This window comes from Lotus japonicus, chromosome 1 (genome assembly GCF_012489685.1).
Source record: "Lotus japonicus ecotype B-129 chromosome 1, LjGifu_v1.2".
Lineage (NCBI taxonomy): Eukaryota > Viridiplantae > Streptophyta > Magnoliopsida > Fabales > Fabaceae > Lotus > Lotus japonicus.
This window is the reverse complement of record NC_080041.1, coordinates 110,308,419-110,332,045: the sequence shown is the minus strand read 5'-3', so window position 1 is coordinate 110,332,045 and position 23,627 is coordinate 110,308,419. Positions and strand designations below refer to the sequence as shown.

At 38.2% G+C, this 23,627-nt stretch overlaps 3 protein-coding genes across 3 annotated transcripts; 1 reads left to right on the top strand and 2 right to left on the bottom strand.

The window, feature by feature from the left end:
• Positions 1-682: 682 nt before the first annotated feature.
• LOC130719033 (uncharacterized) lies at positions 683-1,172 on the bottom strand. Its single transcript, XM_057569688.1, has 2 exons — positions 1,026-1,172; positions 683-937 (listed from the first exon to the last, which is right to left on the bottom strand). The coding sequence occupies exons 1-2, from the start codon at positions 1,170-1,172 to the stop codon at positions 683-685; spliced, it is 402 nt and encodes a 133-aa protein (XP_057425671.1).
• Positions 1,173-1,449: 277 nt separating this feature from the next.
• On the top strand, positions 1,450-19,584 carry LOC130729185 (phosphatidylinositol 4-kinase alpha 1). The gene is made up of 26 exons (XM_057580843.1): positions 1,450-2,686; positions 3,112-3,453; positions 3,583-3,744; positions 4,172-4,342; positions 4,657-4,815; positions 4,902-5,029; positions 5,179-5,485; positions 6,648-6,816; positions 6,968-7,185; positions 8,831-8,989; positions 9,113-9,292; positions 10,021-10,560; positions 10,661-11,020; positions 11,090-11,304; positions 11,448-11,631; positions 11,798-11,934; positions 12,027-12,177; positions 13,980-14,246; positions 14,741-14,818; positions 14,996-15,040; positions 15,663-15,835; positions 15,942-16,137; positions 17,528-17,668; positions 18,363-18,571; positions 18,792-18,953; positions 19,071-19,584. Exons 1-26 carry the CDS (start codon positions 1,688-1,690, stop codon positions 19,327-19,329), a joined length of 6,111 nt encoding a protein of 2,036 aa, XP_057436826.1. The 5' UTR covers positions 1,450-1,687; the 3' UTR covers positions 19,330-19,584.
• Positions 19,585-19,770: 186 nt separating this feature from the next.
• LOC130729186 (polyol transporter 5-like) lies at positions 19,771-22,462 on the bottom strand. The gene is made up of 3 exons (XM_057580844.1): positions 22,193-22,462; positions 21,444-21,790; positions 19,771-21,241 (listed from the first exon to the last, which is right to left on the bottom strand). Exons 1-3 carry the CDS (start codon positions 22,329-22,331, stop codon positions 20,162-20,164), a joined length of 1,566 nt encoding a protein of 521 aa, XP_057436827.1. The 5' UTR covers positions 22,332-22,462; the 3' UTR covers positions 19,771-20,161.
• Positions 22,463-23,627: the final 1,165 nt, after the last annotated feature.

The following is a 23,627-nucleotide window of genomic DNA, read 5'->3' as shown; positions in this document are numbered from 1 at the left end:
ATATTTGAAATTTTAGGCATTATTCTAATTTGACCGTTCTTAACATAATTGAATAAATACTTGATAGCATTTGATTTGTTATAATATTTTTTTTAAACTAACTTTTGAATTCAATATTGATATATGTCTGCTCCCTTGCCCCTAGTGCTGCATGTAGTAGGTGCTCGTCACCAACCGAGGACATTCGTCACTGTCTAGAGATTTCCAACACTCGACGAAGGTGTGGATCAGATTGGGTTATGGTGCTTTCGGGGGATTCTTCTCCTAGGACTTGGTTGTTGTCGATTTTTCAGCAGTTGGACGCGGTGAAGCTTCTTCATATTTGTTGGTGGATTTGACAGTGGAGAAATAACATAGTGCTAGGACCAGAGGCTTCAGGAATTAAGGAGGTGCTCCAAAATATAAGGCGTGATTGGAATGACGTTGATATAGCCCAAACAGTGATGCTTTCCATTCATCCAATCAACTCTACTTGGGTGGCTTATGACGAAGGGCGGGTGAAACTAAATGTTGATGGTAGCTGTCATAGAGGCTCATATGATATTGCTAGTGGAGGTGTGATCCGTGATCATCAAGGGAGGTGGCTTCGAGGCTTCTCTTGCTTTGAAGGGAGTGGGGAATGTGTATATGGCAGAGCTTTTGGGGGTGTATAGAGGCCTCCAGCTTGCTTCGCGCAATGGCTTCAAGAACGTTTCGTGCGAATCTGACCGTTTAAGTGTGGTGCAGTGTTTGAATAAGGCACAACTAGGGAGTCTTTCAGCAGAAGAAGCTGAAGCTCGCTTGCCAGCTGACTAATAACTTGAACACAAGGAGCCAAGAGGCTATGACCATGCTTCACAAGCCAATCCGCTGCTGCATTTCCATCCCGGTGAACCCAATTGACAGTCACGCGCCACTCCCTAGCCATGATTGCCATTATCTCTTTGAGAATGATAACCTGAGGAATGAGGATGATGCATGATACGATCCAGGTTTGCTCTATCAAGGATGTTCACTAACTCCTCACAATCCACATCACACAATACCTTCTTGTAGCCTTGGTGCCAAGCTATTACAAGGCCATCCCGCAACATTGTAACTTCCGCTTCGAAAGAGCCACCACTGATCGCAGAAGATGAAAAACCAGCCAGCCAACCTCCAGCCTTATCGCGCAACAGACCTCCACCACCCATGCAATTCCCCGCTTCCCGAAAACTGCCATCCGTATCAAAGTTTTGATTGAATAATTAGGGTGCCTCTTTTTATATATTAAGATTAAAAAGATTAAGATGAGTTGATTGAATAAGTAAAAAATTTATATTTGCAGTTTTGTCCTAAATAAATTCACCACCACGAGGTCACACGTGCGAAAAGGGGCGCGCCGTGCCGAATAGGCCCATATCATCAGAGGCTGTGGCCCCCGTGTAATTAAATTCCAATAAATTTGTGATCTAACCAGACAAATCCAAAACCCGAACGAAAACTAAGAAATATAAAAAGAGAAGAAAGAAACAAAGCATGGCATGAAATAGCAATGGCAAATTCGCAATGACGAGAACAGCAGCAACGATGCTGCAACGTGGTTAGCACATAGAAATTCAATTCAGAGAGAGAGAATTGAAATCATCGTGTGTGTTTCTTTCTTTCTTCTTCGTCGTCGTGGATCAACCAATCATTCATCTTCGCAATTCCCCAATTTCGTTTCACGATGGAAGCTTTGATCGAGTTATGCGACCTGATTTCGCAGAACCCTTCGCAACTCTCCGATAAGCTTTCATGGATATGCGACAAATGCCCTCCGCCGGAGCACCTCTCCGCCGGATCGCCTAGGGTTTCGCGGTCTCACCTCAATGCCGTCATCGCCGTCGCTCGCTTCCTCTCCAATTGCCCCGATTCTTCCGATCTGCGGCCTAAATCAGTCGCGCTTGAGTTCCTCCGCTCAATTCCATATTCCTTCACTCAATCCTTCTGGCCTCAGCCGTTCAACGCTGATTCCGTTTCCTCTTTCTTCCTCGATTTCCTCGCCTATGTTTCCAAGGCCGCTCAGTCGTCGCCGGATTTCGCCGACGAGGTGGCTTCGTTCTCCGGTGAGGTAGTCATATCCGCGATTGGTGAACAGCACTCCGGCATTGCTAGGTCTTTCTTGGTTGCTCTGTCGCAGAGCTTTCTGCCGATTTCTGCTTCGGATGCTGACAGAGTGGTGACTTGTTTGATCGATCAATTTGCGTTCCCTGCCCCTGGCACGCCCAGGGAACCCAATGCCGCCGGAAATTGCGACAATTCTTCGTCGGCTCAGAGCTCGCCGCTCAGTGTGAACCTGAACCACCGGTCGCAGGCCAATTACAATGGCAGCCCAGGGAATGAAGTCTCCGGTACTTCTTCGAGCGGTGGCGCGGCTTCTAAGGCAGCGGATGATGCCAGCACTGCCTCGTCGAGAGGTTCGGCCATGATGAATGGGGGAAGCCACGTGTGGAGGAGTAATGCCGATCAGTTGGCACAGACCTTGGGTTTGAATGATGGTGGAGCCTCGTCTGGCCAACAAGTTGCTTCGTTTGAGGAAGAGACAGTGGAGTTCTTGGAGAGGCAGGAAATAGCTTTTAAGCTGATTGCTCATGTGTTGGAAAAGGCCCCCATTGATCCTGCCCTTTTGGAGCAGCTTAGGTTAATTGGGAAGAAGCAGATTCAGTCCATGTCTGCATTTCTGAAGGTACATTTCTTTTTAAATATGCGCCCGTCCGTAGTTATTTCCATTGCTATGCTTGTGTGCATGAATATTTAACTTGGAGCCAATTTGGATAAACTTCTCAACAAGCACTTATAGAAAAAAGTTATAGAAAAAGAAAGTAAAGTTGTAGTGATACTGTAATAACTACTAGCCTTTTCGTACTTATTGAAATTAGCTTCTTCGTCCCAACTTTTTCAGAAACACGCATCAATTTTTTTCCAAAAACACCTATAAAAGGCCATTTTTCTTAGCTAGGAACCTCATACTTATCTCAATTGTAAAGCTCCCATAAGCCAAAAGTTTATCCAAAGTGGGCATTGGTTTACTCACTGCGGATTGTGAATGTAGTTAAAATTTAGGCTAATATGAAGAGTGAGGTATGTTTCAATATTTGCAACTTCGTGCAGATACGGAAGAGGGATTGGCATGAGCAGGGGTCACTTCTAAAAACTAGAATTAACACCAAACTGTCAGTCTATAAAGCTGCAGTGAGGCTAAAAATCAGGAGCCTCTCCGCATTGGATTCTGATTCGAGATCTGTCAAGAGATTGGTTTACGAGGCAGTTGCAATATTGATAGATGCTGCCGAGGCATGCTTACTATCAGGATGGCGGAAGATGAAAACGTGTGAAGAGCTCTTCAGTTCTTTGCTTCTTGGGGTAGCACAAATTGCTATCGCCCGAGGAGGTCAGCCACTGCGTATTTTGCTCATTCGCCTAAAACCAATTGTTCTCAATGTTTGCGCTCAGGTGCACTTTGGTTACCTTTCAATATTATGCTTCCATTGTTGCTTTTCCATTCAAACTTACATTCCAATTGACATTCCATTTCTTGATTTTTTTCTGTCTTTTTTCTATTTTGAAATATTATTGTAACAGCCCTATACATGGAGTAACACCCAAGGGACCATGTTTGAGAGCGTCACAAAGGTCAGCTGTCAAATTATTGAATCCTGCTGGGCTAAGGAACGGGCCCCTGTAGACACGTACATCATGGGGTTAGCCACAAGCATACGTGAACGAAATGATTCTGAGGAACAGGTTCAGATACTGATTTTCACATAACCATGAGGCTAAAAGTGATAATAACAAATCTATATTAGTTTTGTCACCATTCTGCTGTCATTTGTTTTTATTTTTGGTAACTTGTACGTATCTATATAAAAATGTTGTCTATATATTTATGCATACATGTTGATTGGGCATTTCATACATTTCCATATGTTTTATGCAGTTCAGTACTTTAGCATGTACATGCTTTCGGATACTTAGTGTTCATTTCCTTTAATTTCATGATTCATCATTTGCATTCTTAATTATATCCATTCATACAGTCACTAACTTCTTTCAAATTCTTCTGCATTGTATCTTTTGCTATGAAATTATTAACATATTTTTTAATTGAAGTTTGTCATATCGATTCATGTGTTAAATTATCTACATGCTTACAAAATCTTGTTGCCATCAGGACAACCAAGAGAAACCTGCAGTTCCTTTTGTACAGCTCAATGTTATACGCCTGTTTGCTGACCTGAGTGTTGCAGTCAACAAGTCTGAGCTGGTAGATGTGATATTACCTCTTTTTATTGAAAGCTTAGAAGAGGGTGATGCTTCAACTCCTAGTTTACTGAGACTTCGAGTATGGAACTTTGTCTTCAGAGCATGTATATTTTAAAATTGATGGTCAATTTATTTTATGGCTGTGTTGAAAAATTATCTGTGAGATTAATTCTTGTATGAGCACTTGGTCTATGAGCACAACCAATTAAAAACTCAAGATACATTGAAATAATAATTAGAAAGACAACGTCTTGCTAAGTTACTTTGATATCATTTTACATATTGATTGGTTGTACATACAGGTACTGTGTTCATGCATGAATTTCTCTTATCTCTCCATCATTTGGTTATTTTGGTATGAATCTTACGTTGTTTTTGTTGCAAACCATACAGCTTCTTGATGCTGTGTCTCAAATGGCCAGTTTAGGTTTCGAAAAATCTTACCGTGAGACAGTGGTTTTGATGACTAGAAGTTACTTGAATAAACTCTCCAGCGTTGGATCAGCTGAAAGCAAAACAGAGGCACCTGAAGCCACGACGGAGAGAGTTGAAGTATGTAGCATCTAACTCCTGTTAAAATTGATATGTTTGGTGTAAAAAGTATCAAATGAATTCTCACTAGTTCAATTAAATTCTAGACTCTACCTGCAGGATTTCTTAATATTGCCAGTGGTCTTAGTAGTGAAAGATTGCGTTCAGATTATCGCCATCGATTGCTCTCCCTATGCTCAGATGTTGGTTTAGCTGCTGAGTCTAAAAGTGGAAGGTATACTTTTTTTTTTCTGTGCTGAGCATATGACATGAGAATATTTATAATAATGTGTGAAATTTTGTTGAGAATTTTGGTTGGAGACTTCATTTTCTTGATGACTTGTGTTTTCCGAAGATTTCACACGTGATGCTTACTCACTACAGGAGTGGAGCAGATTTCCTGGGTCCTCTGCTTCCTGCAGTTGCTGCAATTTGTTCTGATTTTGATCCTACTGTAAATGTGGAACCGTCACTTTTAAAACTGTTTCGCAACCTATGGTTCTACGTTGCGCTTTTTGGCCTAGCACCTCCAATACAGAAGACTCAGGTAACTACGAAGTCAGTTTCCAGTACACTGAACAGTGTGGGAAGCAATGGTGCTATTGCTCTTCAAGCAGTAAATGGACCATATATGTGGAATACGGAGTGGTCTTCTGCTGTTAAGAGAATTGCTCAAGGGACCCCTCCACTAGTAAGTTGATCCTTAAAGGTCTTAAAGTTTGTGTAAATAATTCCATTAGTGTTTCTTTACTATATGTTTTTATACAAGAATATTAGTACATTTGTTGTGTTGCCTTCTTATTGTCTTACAGTATATTTATGATTCATCATTATCTGAAGGGACTACTCTACAGTACCATTTAGGTCTCAGGATCTGTTTTGCCTTGTTTTTTGGAATTTGATTTGAACAATGTTGACTTAATTAATGTGCCATGCTTGTGTCTAAGCCTTTTCTTGTAATACTGATACACTCAGAAAGTCAGAATTTGATTATTTTCCTTCTTGAAGGTAAAATTGAAATTGCTTGGAGTGGAATAAACAAATAACCGTTATTGTTCCAGTGTAATTTGCTTAGGCCATTCTATTTTTTTATGTTTGATACATAAAATTTACATAGATTGGAATTATCATTGATTCATTGTAAGATTAGGTAACCAAATGAGTCATACTTATCGAACCTGTTAGGATGGCCATTCTCACCTCTCTAGTAGACAATACGGATCCCAATGTCCGAAAACCAAGGCCCATAATGAAATAATCATTTTTAGTGTTTTTTCCCTTTAACCAACTAAAGCATTGTTGTTGCTGTGGAATCGATTTAGGAATGCAGTGACCATTTCATGCACCTATGTCTGCAAGGTTGAACTGTGATAGGTCTGTTCAAAACAATCTGAGAGAGTCTAGCTTTAATGTCATTATATACTTTTTTTGTTGAACGCTTTAGTAGAGATATCCAGCTTATTACTTTGGCAATTTTTTTAATGCATGCATACATTGGTTGGATGGGTTGGCATCAGGATCTGAACTAAGTACATATTAATGGCCTGATTTTGAAGCATGTCCTGACATCCCTCAAAATTAACTTAGTTCAGATTCTGATGCCAACCCATCCAACCAATGTATACATTTTGAAGCATAGTTAATGGCCTTTGATACTCTTTTTGACTCATAATTTTGTTGCTTTCTATTTTGCTCAAGTCCAGAAAAGTTGCCATTCTGACCATCAAAGTAAACTTTTTTTTTGCTGTGATTTCCTTTATTATTATGAATTCAACAACTGTCATCCCCAAAAATTTTACTGCTTACTGTTTACCGGCCTGAAGTTTTACTTTTGTCTCTCTTCTTCTGCCCAGGTTGTTAGCTCAGTGAAATGGCTTGAGGATGAGTTAGAACTAAATGCTCTGCACAACCCAGGCAGTCGCCGGGGCAGCGGCAATGAAAAGGCTGCTCTTGCACAAAGAGCTGCTCTTTCTGCAGCTTTAGGAGGGAGGGTTGATGTCGCAGCCATGAGCACCATATCAGGTGCATTGCAGTTACTTTGTTCATTGTTTTTCTTATTCTATGAATTATTTCTGTTTCGGCTGGAACTTAGTCATTTGCCCCTTATTGAATTTCGGACCTCCCCACTCCATCATGACTGTTGTGGTGCTTTTCTTTTGTTTTTGTCTTGTAGGAGTAAAGGCTACTTATCTTCTTGCTGTAGCTTTTCTTGAGATCATCCGCTTTATCAGCAATGGGGGAATCCTAAATGGTGGCACCACTAGGGATGCTGCTAGAAGTGCATTTACTTGTGTCTTTGAATATCTCAAGACTCCAAATCTAATGCCAGCTGTCTTCCAGTGTTTAACTGCAATTGTTCACAGGGCCTATGAAACAGCTGTGTCATGGCTGGTAGGTATTAGTTTCACAAAGTTTTAGTTTGACAAAATTGTTACAAAAGCTTTAGCTGAATAGAAACAGGTTTAACAAAATTATGTTTAACTTGCTAAAACCTCCCTTTATGTGCCTTCATGTGGGGCATAAGCCTCAATTCAAGGAAAAAGGGTATACTTACTTAATGACAAGTAGTTATTATCTAAATTCGAACTAGTAACTAAATGAACATGTTCTGACTGAACAATATTTTACTATTCATCTGGAAGGCTTAAGGCAGTAGCAGCAAAATATGCCTATGTATGTACATGTAAATAATTGTGTTCTCTATGTTTCTCATGCTGAGAAGAAACACCAAAAAGTAATGTGTCCTTTGGCTGTATTATATTTTCATTTTTTAATTGTGAAAACAGCCTCATAACTGTTTATAATAAAGCTTTCACTATTAAATAAATCTGTGCCGAAAGTTTGACAAGTAATATGTTGTAAAATGGACAATAGTTTTTGTTGAGGCAAATTGGCTTTTAGAATTCATGCTTATTCTGTACACATTTTTGAAGTTAGTCTCCCTCTTCTCTAATTTTAGGCCTTAGATTTGCTGTATGATTTTTTCCTTTCCCTATTTTTGTGTTATAATCCTACCAAAGTAAGAAATGTTTAACTTTCACTAATTAGTAATCATTACTTAATCAACACCTACTTCCTGGCAAGCATTAGCATTACTTGAGGCATATGGAGGGCCTGATGCTCATTTTCTTAATGTATATATGAAATCATTGTTTTTCCTAGAAAATTTAATACCTAGAGCTTGTTGAACTAAGTCACTAGTTGTTATTGAAAGAATTATTTTGTTTCTTTTCAATAGTAAACTCCTAAATTTATCATCAAAAGATTGTAGTGTCACCACATACGACTAGAGAAGAGGTTTTTCTGTTTTCCCAAATAAGTCCCTCAATGATCTAAAATGTCACCTCATTTGTCTATATGGAGAACTTAAGTGACGACACAAAAGGATGAATTTGGTATCTATTTTGTGTCGGGGGCTTTAATTCTGTGACAATAATTCTGCAGGACCATTTTAATGGTTGTTATTAAAGAATTATTTTGTTTCTTTCAATAGTAAACTCCTAAATTTATCATCAAAAGATTGTAGTGTCACCACATACGACTAGAGAAGAGGTTTTTCTGTTTTCCCAAATAAGTCCCTCAATTATCTGAAATGTCACCTCATTTGTCTTTTTGGAGAACTTAAGTGACGACACAAAAGGATGAATTTGGTATCTATTTTGTGTTGGAGGCTTTAATTCTGTGACAATAATTTTGCAGGACCATTTTAATGGTTTACTCTATAAATAATTAGAATCTGCATTACAACACCTATTTATCTGTTTGTCCAAAATTGAAACCACCCAAAATTAACATTATTGTCTGCAAATATATAGAGTATAGACCAATGAAATGGGTTCACACCCTTTTAAGTGCCTCTGACTATTTATGGGGATCTAATCTAGCTTTGGCATATATGACCTAATGGTTGTAGTTAGTTGGTGTACTAGCTCTCATTTTTCTGATTGACTCTGTCTTCCTCTTTGTTAAACACTGATTTTATGTTGTTGTTTGTGTTTTTGCACTGAATGGTAATGATTGTTCGGTCTGGCTTCAGGAAGATCGAGTATCTGAAATAGGCCATGAAGCCGAGGCTCGAGATTCAATACTTACGATGCATACCTGTTTTCTAATCAAAAGTCTTTCCCAAAGGGAGGATCACATACGAGATATTGCAGAAAACTTATTGACCCAACTTAGAGATAGGTTTCCACAGGTAAATTTGTGATAGTATATTAAAACATGTACGCATGTATGTAGTTATTTTTCTAATGTGTCCTCTCCTTTTTTTTTCCTGGTAGTCTCAACAATACTCAAGGTTTATACTAAATCTTTGCAGGTTTTATGGGATTCCTCCTGCTTAGAGTCATTGCTATTTTCATTGCATGATGACTCTTCCGCTGTCATCAATGATCCTGCTTGGACAGTTACAGTCCGATCCTTGTATCAGAGAATTGTTCGGGAATGGATAATTAAATCGCTTTCAAGTGCTCCATGCACTAGCCAGGGCCTTCTTCAGGTTGACCTGATGTGCTTCATGCATGATTAAAATTAATATATAAGGACATGTTTGATTTATGTTCATTTTCTGTTTTCATTTCTGGTTTTCAATTTTAAGTTACAAAATAGTGACCATGTTTTCAAAGTTTTGTTTAGGAAACAGAAAACAAACTGAAAACAAGGGTGACAAATTTATAATTTAAAACTGAACAGAAAATGGTAACAAACAGGCCCTAAGTTGAGTTTTCTTGTCATCACTGTCTCAACATTTTGGTTACATGCTTGCCTTGAAGGGGCTAAGATATGTTGTTTACTATATGTAACAAGACTTGGAATTTTATTTGAATATTAAAATATCAATTCTATTCTAAGCAAGTGTCGAATACTGGATGAAGTTCCTTTCCTTTGGGGGTGCGTCTGCGTCATTGTCTGCAAATGAATAAATAAATAAATTGAAATATTTGGGATTTAATTTTCTTTGCATCTGCTAGTATTTTTGTACGATAAGTAATTGTCATATATGCCTGCACTACTGATTCTAATTAACTTGTGTTTTAAAATCAGTCCTAAAATGTTGTATCATAAGTTTTATTGTATCTTATAACCTTCCATTTTGATTGTTACTACTTGCTAATGCATACATCTTTCCATTTAAATTTTCTACGGTTGATGTTGTCAAGATATATTTGTTTTTATTAAGTTCTTACAGTTTTTTTGGCACATCTTTGTCTATGTATTTCACATCAGGATAAACTTTGTAAAGCTAACAACTGGCAAAGAGCGCAGCCCACAATCGATGTTGTTTTACTTTTATCTGAGATAAGAATTGGCACTGGGAAAAGTGACAACTGGTCATCTCAAACAGCAAATATTCCCGCAGTCATGGCTGCTGCGGCTGCTGCATCAGGAGCAAACTTAAAAGCATCAGAGTCTTTTAATTTAGAAGTTATGAGTTCTGGTAAGTGCAACCAAGCTGCAGCGACAGTTAAATGCAACCATGCTGGAGAAATTGCTGGCATGAGAAGGTTGTATAACAGTATTGGTGGATTTCAGTCCAGTACTACACCAACTGGTTTTGGGCTTGGAGCTGGGCTGCAAAGAATTATATCTGGAGCTTTTCCCCAACAGCCACAAGCTGAGGATGATTCATTCAATGCAATGTTGCTAAATAAGTTTGTACGTTTACTTCAACAGTTTGTCAACATAGCAGAGAAAGGTGGGGAAGTGGTCAGGTCTGAATTTCGTGACACTTGCTCTCAGGCTACAGTGCTGCTTTTGTCAAATTTGGTAAACAAATTTCTCCCTGGTACTATATGGTATTAGTTAGAATTCTTAGAGAATCTATATTTTGCTCCTTTTTCTGATTTGCATTTTTCTTATGGACAAGAGTTCTGGATCCAAATCAAATGTGGAGGGCTTCTCACAACTTCTTCGTCTTCTTTGCTGGTGTCCTGCTTATATTTCCACATATGATGCAATGGAAACAGGTGTTTTCATATGGACGTGGTTGGTTTCGGCTGCACCTCAGCTTGGAGCACTTGTCCTTGCTGAGCTTGTTGATGCTTGGTTATGGACAATTGACACCAAACGTGGTCTTTTTGCATCTGGAACAAGGTACTGTGGGCCTGCTGCAAAACTGAGGCCTCACCTGGCTCCTGGGGAGCCTGAACTGCAGCCCGAGATGGATCCTGTTGAGCAAATAATTGCACATCGACTTTGGCTTGGATTTTTTATTGATCGTTTTGAGGTTAGAAGTTGCTCAAATATTAATTGCATCTTTTTATCCCTAGAGCACTGCTTATCTTCTCTCTTGTAGGCGGTTCGGCACCAAAGTGTGGAACAACTCTTGCTTCTTGGAAGGATGCTGCAGGGGACAACAAAGCTTTCCTGGAACTTTTCTCACCATCCTGCTGCCAATGGTACTTTTTTCACTCTCATGCTTCTAGGGCTCAAGTATTGCACTTGCCAGTTTCAGGGAAATCTGCAAAAATTTCAATTAGGGCTTCAGCTGCTGGAAGATCGGATTTATCGGTGAGCAATACTGTCTGCATAGTTTTATTTTTGGCGTTCTTGATTAGAACAATGAGTTTCTTGCTATGAGAACGACACGACTTTGAATAATCATGCTCATCTTTCTTTGAACTAATTGAAAACGTTTTTTGGTGCATTTGCAGGGCGTCTTTGGGTTGGTTTGCTTATGAGCCGGAATGGTATGACACAAACTATACAAATTTTGCTCAATGTGAGGCTCAGTCTGTTTCTCTATTTGTTCATTACCTTTCAAATATGAAAGGAGATGCTGTTCAATTAGGCTCAAAAGGAAATGGACAAGAAAATGGGAATTCTTTGGCTGATATGGTAATTACTCTATGCCTTGCGTTGACATCCACTTAAACTATGGCTTTTGGAACATTAATTGTTGAAAGTTTTCAAAATTCATGCTCTTTTTGTTATTGATCTTTGGTTTTAAATTTTCAAAGTAGGGACTTGCAAATATTTTGTGCTAATATCTACTTGTCTATAGAGTGATCTCTATCATCCTGTCTGGGGTCAAATGGAGAACTATGCTGTAGGCAGAGAAAAGCGGAAGCAGCTACTTTTAATGCTATGCCAACATGAGGCCGATAGGCTTGACGTCTGGGCGCAGCCAACTAACACAAAGTATACATCTATTTTCTACTGCTGAATTTTTTTTATATCTTTTTGTTCCTCCCTCCTGTCTGAGATTTCAAATACCTGGTTTGTATTTTCAGAGAAAGTAGTTCCCGACCCAAGGTTAGTTCAGACAAATGGATAGAGTATACTAGGACTGCCTTCTCAGTGGATCCTAGGATTGCTTTATCCTTGGCCTCAAGGTTCCCAGCCAATGTATTTGTGAAGACCGAAGTAACTCAGCTGGTTCAGGTAATTTTTTTATAACGAAGATTGTGAACTTGGAGTCCTAATCTTTGAGTTTGTGCTAAAGGGGAATTTATTTAGTAAGTCAAAGGGTATGTTTGGTATGTAAAAGAAAAGTGAGAGAAAAGAAAGTGGAATGAAAGAAAGAGAGTAGAAAATGAGATGATATTCAGGTTGTTTGGTTGGAGAGTAAGTGAAAAGAAAAGTAAGATATGTTACTATGTTTGCAAAATGACATAAATATCTTAAAGTAAAAATTAAATTTGATAATTATTTTTTTTTGTAAAAAATATACTTTTAAAATATAATTTAAGAGATTTATCGTTATTGTTATTAATATTTTTATCATAATTATAAAATATAAAGAAGGGGGCATTCTGGTCAAATAACACAAAATACCCCCTTATACAGGTTTTCTCTTCATGCTAGAGATGAAAACACTTTAGGTGGATCCCACTTCATATAATCTATTCTCTCCACATTTTCAGCACTACCAAAGAAGAGAAAATAGTTTGGACTCTGTGTTTTGTATGCTATGTTTTCTCTTCTATCCAAATTCTTGCCTACCAAGCGATGTCCAAATTCAAATATTTTGAGTTATGACTATTCCTGATGCTCTCTTGATGTCAGATAGTGGAAGGTTAGGATTGGATATATGGTAGAAAGAATAGGATTGAAAGATTGCTGAGTAGGAAATTGAAGGAGGAGCCTTTAAGCAAAGTGTGGTTTGAGGGGTCAACTGATTTTGGCCTTTGGATGCTGTGAAGTCAGAAAAGTACTGGGTACAATAGGTTTTTGGTTATGGTGGAAAAATTCAAGTGTTAAGGTAACTAAAGTTTTGAAAGAACAAATGTTTTATTTTTTTCAAATAATGCCTACCTAAGAAATCAGGTCTGGGTGGTGTGAAAAGAAGAAGAAAAACAGTAGTAGCTGAGGAGACAACAAAACCCAGCAGCCACGAGAAGTTTGATTGCATCACACAAATAAAGCAATTTGTTGGCAGCAATCATAATCTGATTGATCTACTTGAAAAAATGAACATGATCAGAAATTTTATTCACGGATTATATACAAATCAAGCACTAATATTTGTAGACTAATAATGTACATGAATCCTAATAAATCTTAATAAATCTTAACCTGAATAAAATCTGTCCTAATAATTACACAATATAGACATGAAGAAAAATAAGAAAAAAATATTTTGTTCTAAAATTGGCCATTCAATATTCACAACACTCCCCTTCAAGTTGGTGAATGAATATCTATCCTTCATAGCTTGCTGGCACTGTGTGGAAAGTCCTTTAGTCAACACGTCCGCCCATAGATGACCTAAGGGAACATAAGTTGTAATGATCAAACCCTCATCTAGTTTCTCTTTGTTGAAATGTCAAGGTTCCTCTATGTGCTTTGTCCTATCTTGTTGGACTTGATTATGAACAATGTCAATGGCTGACTGTCTACGCACAAATAGTGTCTTATGATCTTTACCAAAATTTTTTAGTCATTTTACAAAAGATTTCATTCATTTGAAATTCTATCATAAAAATTGCACATTTTTATTGCCATGGTTCAAAAGCAATATATTTTGTGTTCAAGGAGGATATATAATCAGTGTTGCTTGTGTTATTTCTCTGACATGTCAGATAATTCTGTTATATATTTAGCTCCCAAGAGTTTTATTCTTGTGTTGTGTAGCTTATTCTTTAATTTTCCATTCCTTAGATTCCAGCTGCTCACTCCCAAGACTCATGTTAAATTCATTATCTTGTAAAATATGACATAAACATGATAGCTTCACTTTACAGGCACATATAGTGGATGTGCGCAACATACCAGAAGCATTACCGTACTTCATTACCCCAAAGGCTGTTGATGATAATTCAGTACTATTGCAACAATTGCCTCATTGGGCTCCTTGTTCCATTACACAAGCTCTAGAGTTCCTTACTCCTGCATACAAGGGTCATCCACGGGTGATGGCATATATTCTCAGGGTTCTGGAGTCCTATCCTCCTGAACGTGTGACTTTTTTCATGCCCCAGCTGGTTCAGTCTTTGCGACATGATGAAGGGGTTAGATATCTACTGAAACTTAATTCATGGTTTATTCATTTAGTGTGTGTTTTCTCCTACTGTTGTCACATAAAACGTACGTCCTTTTTTTGCTTTGACCATTTAACCTGTACAGCACAAGTAAGCCTTGTGCTTGGAGTCACGTAGTCACATTTGGAAAAGATCATTGTGACTAACAAAATTGTATGGATTAAATTAAGGGTGAGGAAACATATATAGAATCTCACTTGCAATGTTGGTTTTGAGTTATTCCTTCTACTCTTTATTTTTAATTTAAAATTTTTGACTTCGTAATTCAATTCTTTCCCTAAATTCAATTTTGGCTTCACTTTTGGGTTAGGCATTTCAATAATGATTTTTTTTAACCTTTTCTCGTTAATCTCTTGTAAGTGATGTAGAAGTTTAAAAAACTCAGGCCATTATTATGTCCTTATTTGTAGTAAACTTCAACATGTTTTTGCTTCATAACCAGTTGCATGTATTGATTTTTGCAGAGATTAGTAGAAGGTTATTTACTTAGAGCTGCTCAAAGAAGTGACATATTTGCCCATATTCTTATCTGGCATCTGCAGGTAACTTGTGATTGTGTTAGGGTTCTAAATATAGGCCTAGTTGGCTTGTGGGCCGGAGTTTAGTTTATTTTTATCTGTTAGTTGGTAGTCTATCTTTAAAATTTTGCATTTTTTTACCTGAAGATTAATTTCTTTTTATAATTTAATCTGTGGTTAATCTTAGTTTATGTTGGACAGGGTGAGACTGTACCCGAGACAGGAAAAGAACCAAACAGTGGGAAGGTATGCCAACTGCAAATTTCTTATTTTAGTTATTGCTATCAAGTACTGATGAAAATGTCATAAATGTTGAACTCAAATTCATACCAACTGTTTTTCAAAAGAAATAATTCATATAAACTGTTAGGATTTATGCTTTGAGGTAATCGTTAAAATGAAAATAAACCAGTTATTTTATTCAATTCACATTCCCTGCCAAGTGTGCTCCAGAAATCTTGCTTCCTCAATACTCACATTACCATTTTTTATGTCTGATTTGATTGTTTGGTAGTTAGAAGTTATGCATTTGAGTTGGAGTCTGACTATAAATAAATAACGGAATTAGTAACTTTGCAAATCCAGTTAATTTAGTTTTGCAAAGAAAACAGTTTCTCAGGTGATCTACTATTCCATTTTCTCTCGGTTTCTAACAGTATCAACATGACAATTAATCCAGAAAAGATTGAGTTACTTAATTGGCAGAAATATTTTTCTTGTTTTGCCTGAATTCTTTGAAACTGGATTTCAATTCTGCTGCACTACTCTGTGAAAATATAAGTAGATACTATTTTTTTATTTTACAATCTGTTTTGTTTTCTTAAGTCATACTTAATATGGTTTGAATCTATGTATGCTTTTATTTCAGAATGGTTCTTTTCTAGAACTGCTGCCAGCTGTAAGGCAGCGTATAATTGATGGTTTTAACCCAAAGGCGCTTGACATATTTAGAAGAGAGTTTGATTTCTTTGACAAAGTTACATCCATCTCTGGTGTATTATATCCACTCCCTAAGGAAGAACGCAGAGCTGGTATTCGAAGGTACTAGGCAGATGTCTGAAGGCATGCTTTTCATTGTGAATTCTTATATTAAATTTTCATTTTATTCTTAATAGGATTAAACATTTGTTTTTACATTATGTCATAGGGAGTTGGAGAAAATTGAGCTGGAGGGCGAAGATCTTTATCTACCGACAGCTACAAATAAGCTTGTTAAGGGCATTCGAGTAGATAGTGGTATTCCCTTACAGTCAGCCGCAAAAGTCCCAATCATGATAACATTTAATGTAGCTGATCGAGACGGGGACCAAAATGATATAAAGCCACAAGCTTGCATTTTCAAGGTAGACTCTATTCAAGCAGTGAGATATAATTACTTTGTTATCCTGTCAATGCTCTTGCAAAATGTTGTGCTGTAGGGGCTTGGCTAATTACTTTGTTATCCTGTCAATTACTTTGTGAAAACATTTTGTATCTTCATTTCCCACTTTCATTTTTAATTTCAAAATAACTAAAATATCACATTATTTTTAATTTACTCTATTTTCAAATATTTATTTTATTGATTTCTGTGTATCTTGTACAAATCTTTGGAAGTAGGAAACAAAGTGAAAACCAGTGGCACTTTCTTAATAAAAAGTGAAAATAGAATATTTTGCGAATCAAACAGGCTCTTAGCTCTCCATAGTAGTCAATAGCGGGAAATAGCGGCGCCCTGCCGCTATTGAGATGAAATAGCGGCCAACTTCACAATAGCGGTCGTAGCGGCGCGAATAGCGGCCAAAATAGCGGCAGATCGCGGCCAATAGCGGGAAATAGCGGCGCTATATGAACGAAGGAGAAAATGACTCAAGCCCCTTCGTTTTAAATCGTTGGGGAACTTTTTTATGGGCATGTTAGGACTTCTCAGGGCCATTAGGTCAAAATTGAAAGAATTAAGCTTCATTCTTCATTCAGATTTGCAAATTCGACTTCTTTACCTTGCTTTTGAGAAGTTATTAGTTGTGTGTTATTGTTCAAGACTTATGATTTTTATTTCTATTATGAATGTTATGAATTTTAGGCAATATTTGACATTGTTTGCTATTTATATGTATATAGTATTAAACTATTAATGATATAAAATTACATAAAAAAATTCAGAATAGCGGCCATCCCGCTATGCGCTATCACGCTATCCCACTTTTGGGGCCGGCCGCTACGCGCCGCTATCCGGGATTGACTACTATGTAGCTCTCATACATTCTTACTTAGTAAGGTTCATAAATACTCTAGTTAGACGTTGTTCGATGTATTTTTTTGTGTGTGGACTGGGGTGGTGGAGGCCTGGAGGGCTTGAGAAAACTTCTATTGATAGCAGCTGTTAGATTACGTATAATATAAACAATTTAACATCTATGTTCTATGAAGGTAAAATCAAACACTAAAATCACTTAAGTGTCAGTGTGTCACATGAAGCCAGTTTATTTATAGTTGTAATGAGTTCTAACATGAAGTATTTAGTTATTATTCTTGGTCTTATAAAAAATATTTGATTATGATATGACTGCGTAGTATATTTTGCCGTATAATATGTGGAAATGGGCTGAATAAAAAGTAGACATCTATGGGAGTGAAGTTAGTGTTTAGATAAACCAAATTTATTTTACTTCTTATTTTTTTTTCCTTCTTGTCTATGGTGAATATTATATGTTTTCATTGTTCTTGGGCTGACCGAATTTCCTTGCATTCAAGGTTGGAGATGACTGTAGACAAGATGTTCTTGCCCTTCAAGTAATATCACTTCTTCGAGATATATTTGAAGCTGTCGGAATAAATCTTTATCTATTTCCGTATGGTGTTCTGCCTACTGGTCCTGAGAGAGGTATAATAGAGGTGAGTTTATTCGTAATATGCTGAAGCATCGTGAGAATTCTTTGGTGCCAGGTAATTTAGTCAAAATATTTTCTAGATCACAATGGGTAGAGTGCCAAACCAGCAATATCAAGTTATCAGCAACATCCTTGGAAATTTAGTTTTTGAGAGACAAATTTCTCAGTTTAAGTGATCGTACTGGTTCAGTGTTCAAAATCATGTTAACTCTGAGTTACCAATTATATTTGTAGGACAAACAAACAAGTTGAATCACATGCAACCTCTTTTTCACTAAACACATACATATTGCTTTGGACTCGAAATACACAATGTTGACCCATGTTTATGACTTTGGTTTGCTATGTTGTGGAGTTATAATGTTGGGTAATAATATTATCGATATGCTCTAAGGATTGGTAGGTCGAGGGTGGCCTATGTCAGAGAAAGATAAAAGTGAAAACTTTTCCTGTTAGAAATCATCTAAATATATGGTTTGGTACCTTGTTTTATCAGTAATTTTAGAGATTCAAATCTGAAGATCTGGTTAGGATCTTTCTTTAAATTTTTTTATTTCTTTTAGACATTGTATTTGATGTTAAAATATATAAACAGCTTCAATCAGTAATGGTGGGAATGAAATCAATGTTAACTTTTTCTTATGCCTTATATTGGGTAAATTATTTCCTGGATTTGTAACTTTTTTCGCATTTTTCAGGTTGTGCCGAATACACGTAGTAGAAGTCAGATGGGAGAAACAACTGATGGAGGTTTGTTTGAGATATTTCAGCAAGACTATGGACCGGTAGGGTCTGCCAGTTTTGAGGCTGCACGCCAGAATTTCATCATTAGCAGTGCTGGTTATGCCGTTGCTAGTCTTTTGCTTCAACCAAAGGATAGGCACAATGGGAACCTTCTCTTTGATAAGTAAGATCTTTGTCTATCTTCCGTTACTTCATCAGCCTGTCTAGTTATAATTTGTGGTGGATTTAAATTTGCTCTGAAGCCTGTAACAATGAATATCCTTGTTGATTGTCCCCGTTGGTCAATTCATTTGCGATCATCAGTTCCCCCACACCCGCTCTGCTTTCTTTCCCTACAAATTACTGGTCCATTGGATCCATCACTAATCTGTATGCTTATGCAGTGTTGGGAGGCTTGTGCATATTGATTTTGGTTTCATCCTAGAAACTTCTCCAGGTGGGAATATGCGTTTTGAAAGTGCACATTTTAAGCTGAGCCATGAGATGACACAATTACTAGATCCATCCGGTGTTATGAAGAGTGATACGTGGAGCCAATTTTTAAGGTATTAGTTTCATTTCTCGCTCGATTGCAAACAAGTCCCTACTTAAATCTTCTCCTTTTCTCTTCCATTTCATTTATTAGAAATTGATTGTTCTTCCACTGTTTATTGTTCATCTAGTTTATGCGTGAAAGGGTACCTTTGCGCGCGTCGACACATGGATGGGATCATCACTACGGTGGCGTTAATGCTAGATAGCGGGTTACCTTGCTTCAGCAGGGGCGACCCGATTGGCAACCTTCGAAAGAGATTTCATCCAGAAATGAGTGAGCGTGAAGCAGCCAACTTCATGACCCATGTGTGTAAAGATGCTTACAATAAGTGGACCACTGCTGGCTATGACTTGATACAATACCTGCAGCAAGGAATCGAAAAGTGAGAGATAGTATAGAACTGACCTAACTTGTACATGTTTCTTTGTAATATTACATTCATTGTTGTCCTATGCTTTGAATTTTTTGAGGAATTTCATGGTTATAGTGCTGAGGAGGGAATAGTATAAATGGCGGATGAAGATTCAAAAGTAAAGTTCTGTATTTTTTTGTTTGTTTATGGGTTGTTCCTCTTCATGTAAAAAAACAGCTTTGTAATATTATTTATTAATGATAATTGCAATTCATTGCGGTGATGAGAATTAGTGATATCCTTCCTTAGTTAATCATCGTTTGTTAAAAATGCCAATAAAGTTATTGTGTTGGCAAACTAAAGTAGTTATAAAATGATAGGCTTTGATCCTTTTCAATACCAGAATGTTCCCCACTCAAATCCTGAAATTGTTCACTGCTTCAAGTTTTTTAATATAAAGAAAAATAAATAGATGTCTGCAGCCTAACATGTTTGCAATCAGTAACATGATGCAATGAATCCAAGTACAATCATCATATGCTTCCATCCCCGCCATACCTTCACACCTGCTTTGTGCATGTACGTGTCTTTGTAGAACTGGTCTGATTCTTAAAAGCACAGGTTGGGGGGGGGGGTTAAACGAAAACAAAGACCAATTCATGTTTGGTTGTCCCAATGATGAAAATCCACTAGAAAATGAAAGATCATGACCCAATTTTAAATGCAGCATTTAATAAATTATTCATATTGTCCTGAGCATCAAAGACGTAGTAGTAGTAGTACAAACTACAAACTCACTTTCAAATCACTCACTATTATAACTAACTTAACTAACTAACAATTAAACACGATTATTCTGTTGGTCCCTAATTGGCTAACTGAATCCCGCCATTATCATTTCCCACACTCTTGGCGCTGGATTTCACTCCAAATATTTTACCAAAAGACCCTTCCATTTCCTCTAGGGTCTTCCCCTGTGTTTCAGGGAGCAGGATATAGAAGAAGATCCACCCACACGTGGCGATTCCACCGAAGAGGAAGAAAGCTCCACCAATGGTGATCTTATTTGACAGGGACAAAAACGTCATTGAGATCACCCCACTGGTGACTCTGTTCACCACCACTCCCACCGCCGCACCCTGAGCGCGCAGCCTCAACGGGAAAATCTCCGAGCTATACACCCACGCAATGGGGCCCGCACCAATGGAGAAAGTTGCCACGTAGGACAAAACCGTTGCGATGCTTAATCCAACGGCCCACATCACCTTCCCGTGGTTTGCGTGATCAATGACGGTTAGGCTCGCCGCGAGCGTGAAAAGCGAGATCACCATGCCGCCCACGCTCGTTAGCAGCAGCGGCCGACGCCCGACCCGGTCCAGCAAAAACGTCGCCACCAGGATGAAGAACGTCTTGCAGAATCCGACGGCCACGGTGGCGAGGAGCTGCTCCGTGTCGGATTCGATCCCCGCCTTGCGGAAGATGGTGGGACTGTACAAAACGACGGCGTCGATTCCCGATGCTTGCTGGAAGAAGTGGATCCCGAGAGCCGCGATGAGGATGTGACGCACCGCCGGTGTTGGATGAAGGAACAGCTCCTTCCACACTTCGCCGCCGCTGCCACCGCCGCCGTGGCTGTTCTTGGTGATGTGAACAACGTCGTCGGTGCAGGATTCGGGGATTCCGGCGGCGGCTTTGATTTCGGCGAGCCTGAGCTGAGCTTCTTCCTTTGAATCGGAGGTTCTGTTGAGGACTTTCGTTGCTTCTCCAAGCCTCCCCTTCATTACGAGCCAGCGAGGTGACTCCGGCATGGCTAAAACTCCGACTGCCAGAATCACCGACGGAACCGCCCCGATTCCGAGCATCAACCTCCATCCTAAGCTTAGTGAAAGCTTTGAAAATCCGTAGTTTGAAATGTATCCAAGTAAGATCCCTCCATTGATGAAAACCTGCATAATTAAGGGTGATTAGCTGATAATTAGAATTAATTTGGTTAATTAATCGATGAATGTGTTGGTACCAGAGCATGCAGCGCGGAAAGTTATGAGCACTGTTCTCACAAGTAAGAGGAGTTTTTGTGCTCTAACTTTTCGCTGCGTGTTCGGGTACCAACAAAATGTAGGTGGAGGAGTTAGTTAGTTAGTTAGTTACTTCGGGGAAGGAGGTGAGGAAGCCACGAGAGGAAGCGGGGGAGACTTCGGCGGTGTAAACGGGGGCGATCATGAGGGCGTAGCCAATGCCGATGCCGGCTATGAAGCGTGCGAACATTAGGAAAGAGTAGTTGGGGGAGAATCCCATGAGGAGGGCGCCGGTGAAGAAGATGCCTCCAGCGAGGACGATTGTGTAACGGCGTCCGATCCAGTCGGAGGTTCTGCCGGCGAGGCATGAGCCTACCAGAGAGTGGAGGTTGATGATGCCGACGAGGATTTCGATTTGCACGTCTGATAATTTGAGGTCTCGTTTTATGTATATCACTGCTCCGCTCATCACTCCAATATCTGCAACATAACAGCATCCACTGTGCCACTCAGTTTTTATATAGTGTATTACATAACAGCATCCACTGTGCAACACAACAGAGAGTGGAGGTTGTTGATGGTTTAGAACAATGCATGCTATATTGCACTGAAATGGTGATATTCTATATAATAGTTCTAAAATGTTTCGTGTTTGTGAACAGAGAGATAAGTGATAAATATAATATGGATGTGATGTGATTTGAAAAATAAGATAGAAAAAAAAATGTTGTATATGAGGGTTGTTACTGTTATGGTGTACATTTATGAATGTGATTTTTAACTCTCACAAGTTGTTGTAGAAGAAGAGATAAACATAGCAAGCTAGCTAATTAAGAAAATGATGATTATACGTGAATGTGATGGATATGTAGTTGCACTGACCATAACCAAGTAAAATAGAAGTCATGGAAGCCAATATGGCACAAGCAAAAGCAAACTTGCTGCTTTTGGGCTTCCTTTGAGGATCAAAATCCTCAAGAGATTTATGAGCTGCTGCTTCAATTCCTCTTCCCTCTGCCATCTTTGACACTTAATTGAATGAATGAATTATGATCAGAGGCACAGAGAGTGAGAGAAACGTGTGTTTTGAGAGAATGATCTGTTGAAGTAGATCAGTGCATGTAGAAGAAGAAGAAGCAGTGGTGGATAGAAAATATGTTATGTTGCTTATATAGACCGAAGGGTTTACATCACCTTAGTGGTGTCCCGAGCAGTTGCCTAACCCTCTCATGTACAGAAATGTCATTGTCAATGTGGCTTTATGAATCTTATTAAGACTAAAATATTGCATTAATTAACATCTAATGGGGTTGGCTAAACTTGTTCAAGGCAGGTCATATTTGCTGGTCATCACAAGTCCACTTGACAATTAGTGAACCTTAATTAGGTGCATGAAACTTGAGAAGCTATATTCACTTTCATTTTTCTGATAAATAAATTGCAGTGAAAAATCACTAATATATGTATGTTTATGTATGTTACTTTTTCGTTGTATCACTACAAAATTTAAACTTCGAACCCGTTCGGATACAAACCAAATAATATTTATTGGAGTTTATCTAATGTTAATATTTTTTTTAGTAGATAAGCTCAAATAAACTTGTAGATAAATGAGCTCTTTATATACATCACAACTGTATATACCGAGTGAACTCATGTAATGCCTCTCCCACCATCTCTAATTAGTTTTTTAGTTACAAGTAGTAGTGGTAGGCTTACGATTCGTCCCAATACATATGGGAGGTTTTTTTAATACAAATGGAAATAGATCCAAGTATCCAACGTATTTCCGAGTGGATATCATCAAATTGATATAAGCCTTGTGGTGAGTCTCAAAAGTGACAAACAAAATGCTGTCAAACACTAATGAAAGTCCATAGAAATTGATAGAGCAGTAGTACTATTACAATTTACAACGCTTGGCCTAATTAGTAAGAGTGTACTGATTCAATCACACTTTTATTTCTTTCTCATTTTATTTCGACACATTTCTCTTCATGTCTATAATATAATATATCTCTTACATTATCTATCATATCTCTCACAAAGCTGAAGTGAAATTGGTTTCAGAACCAAACTTTATTAAATTAGTAATCACAAGTTCTCCGCAAGTCCGTTCACATTGTCGGCCCAGTCCAGCTTAGGTAGCTATTGCGTAGCACTCTTTAAGTCTTAACAAAGATGTTTCATCATGTTATGTTCTCTTCAATTTGTTTGTGGTTTCTGGGGAAACAGGTTTACAAGTCTTGCGAAAATCTTGCCGGAAACACTATTTCTGATTAGGACAAATATTTCGCCAGAATAGTTGATCATGCAT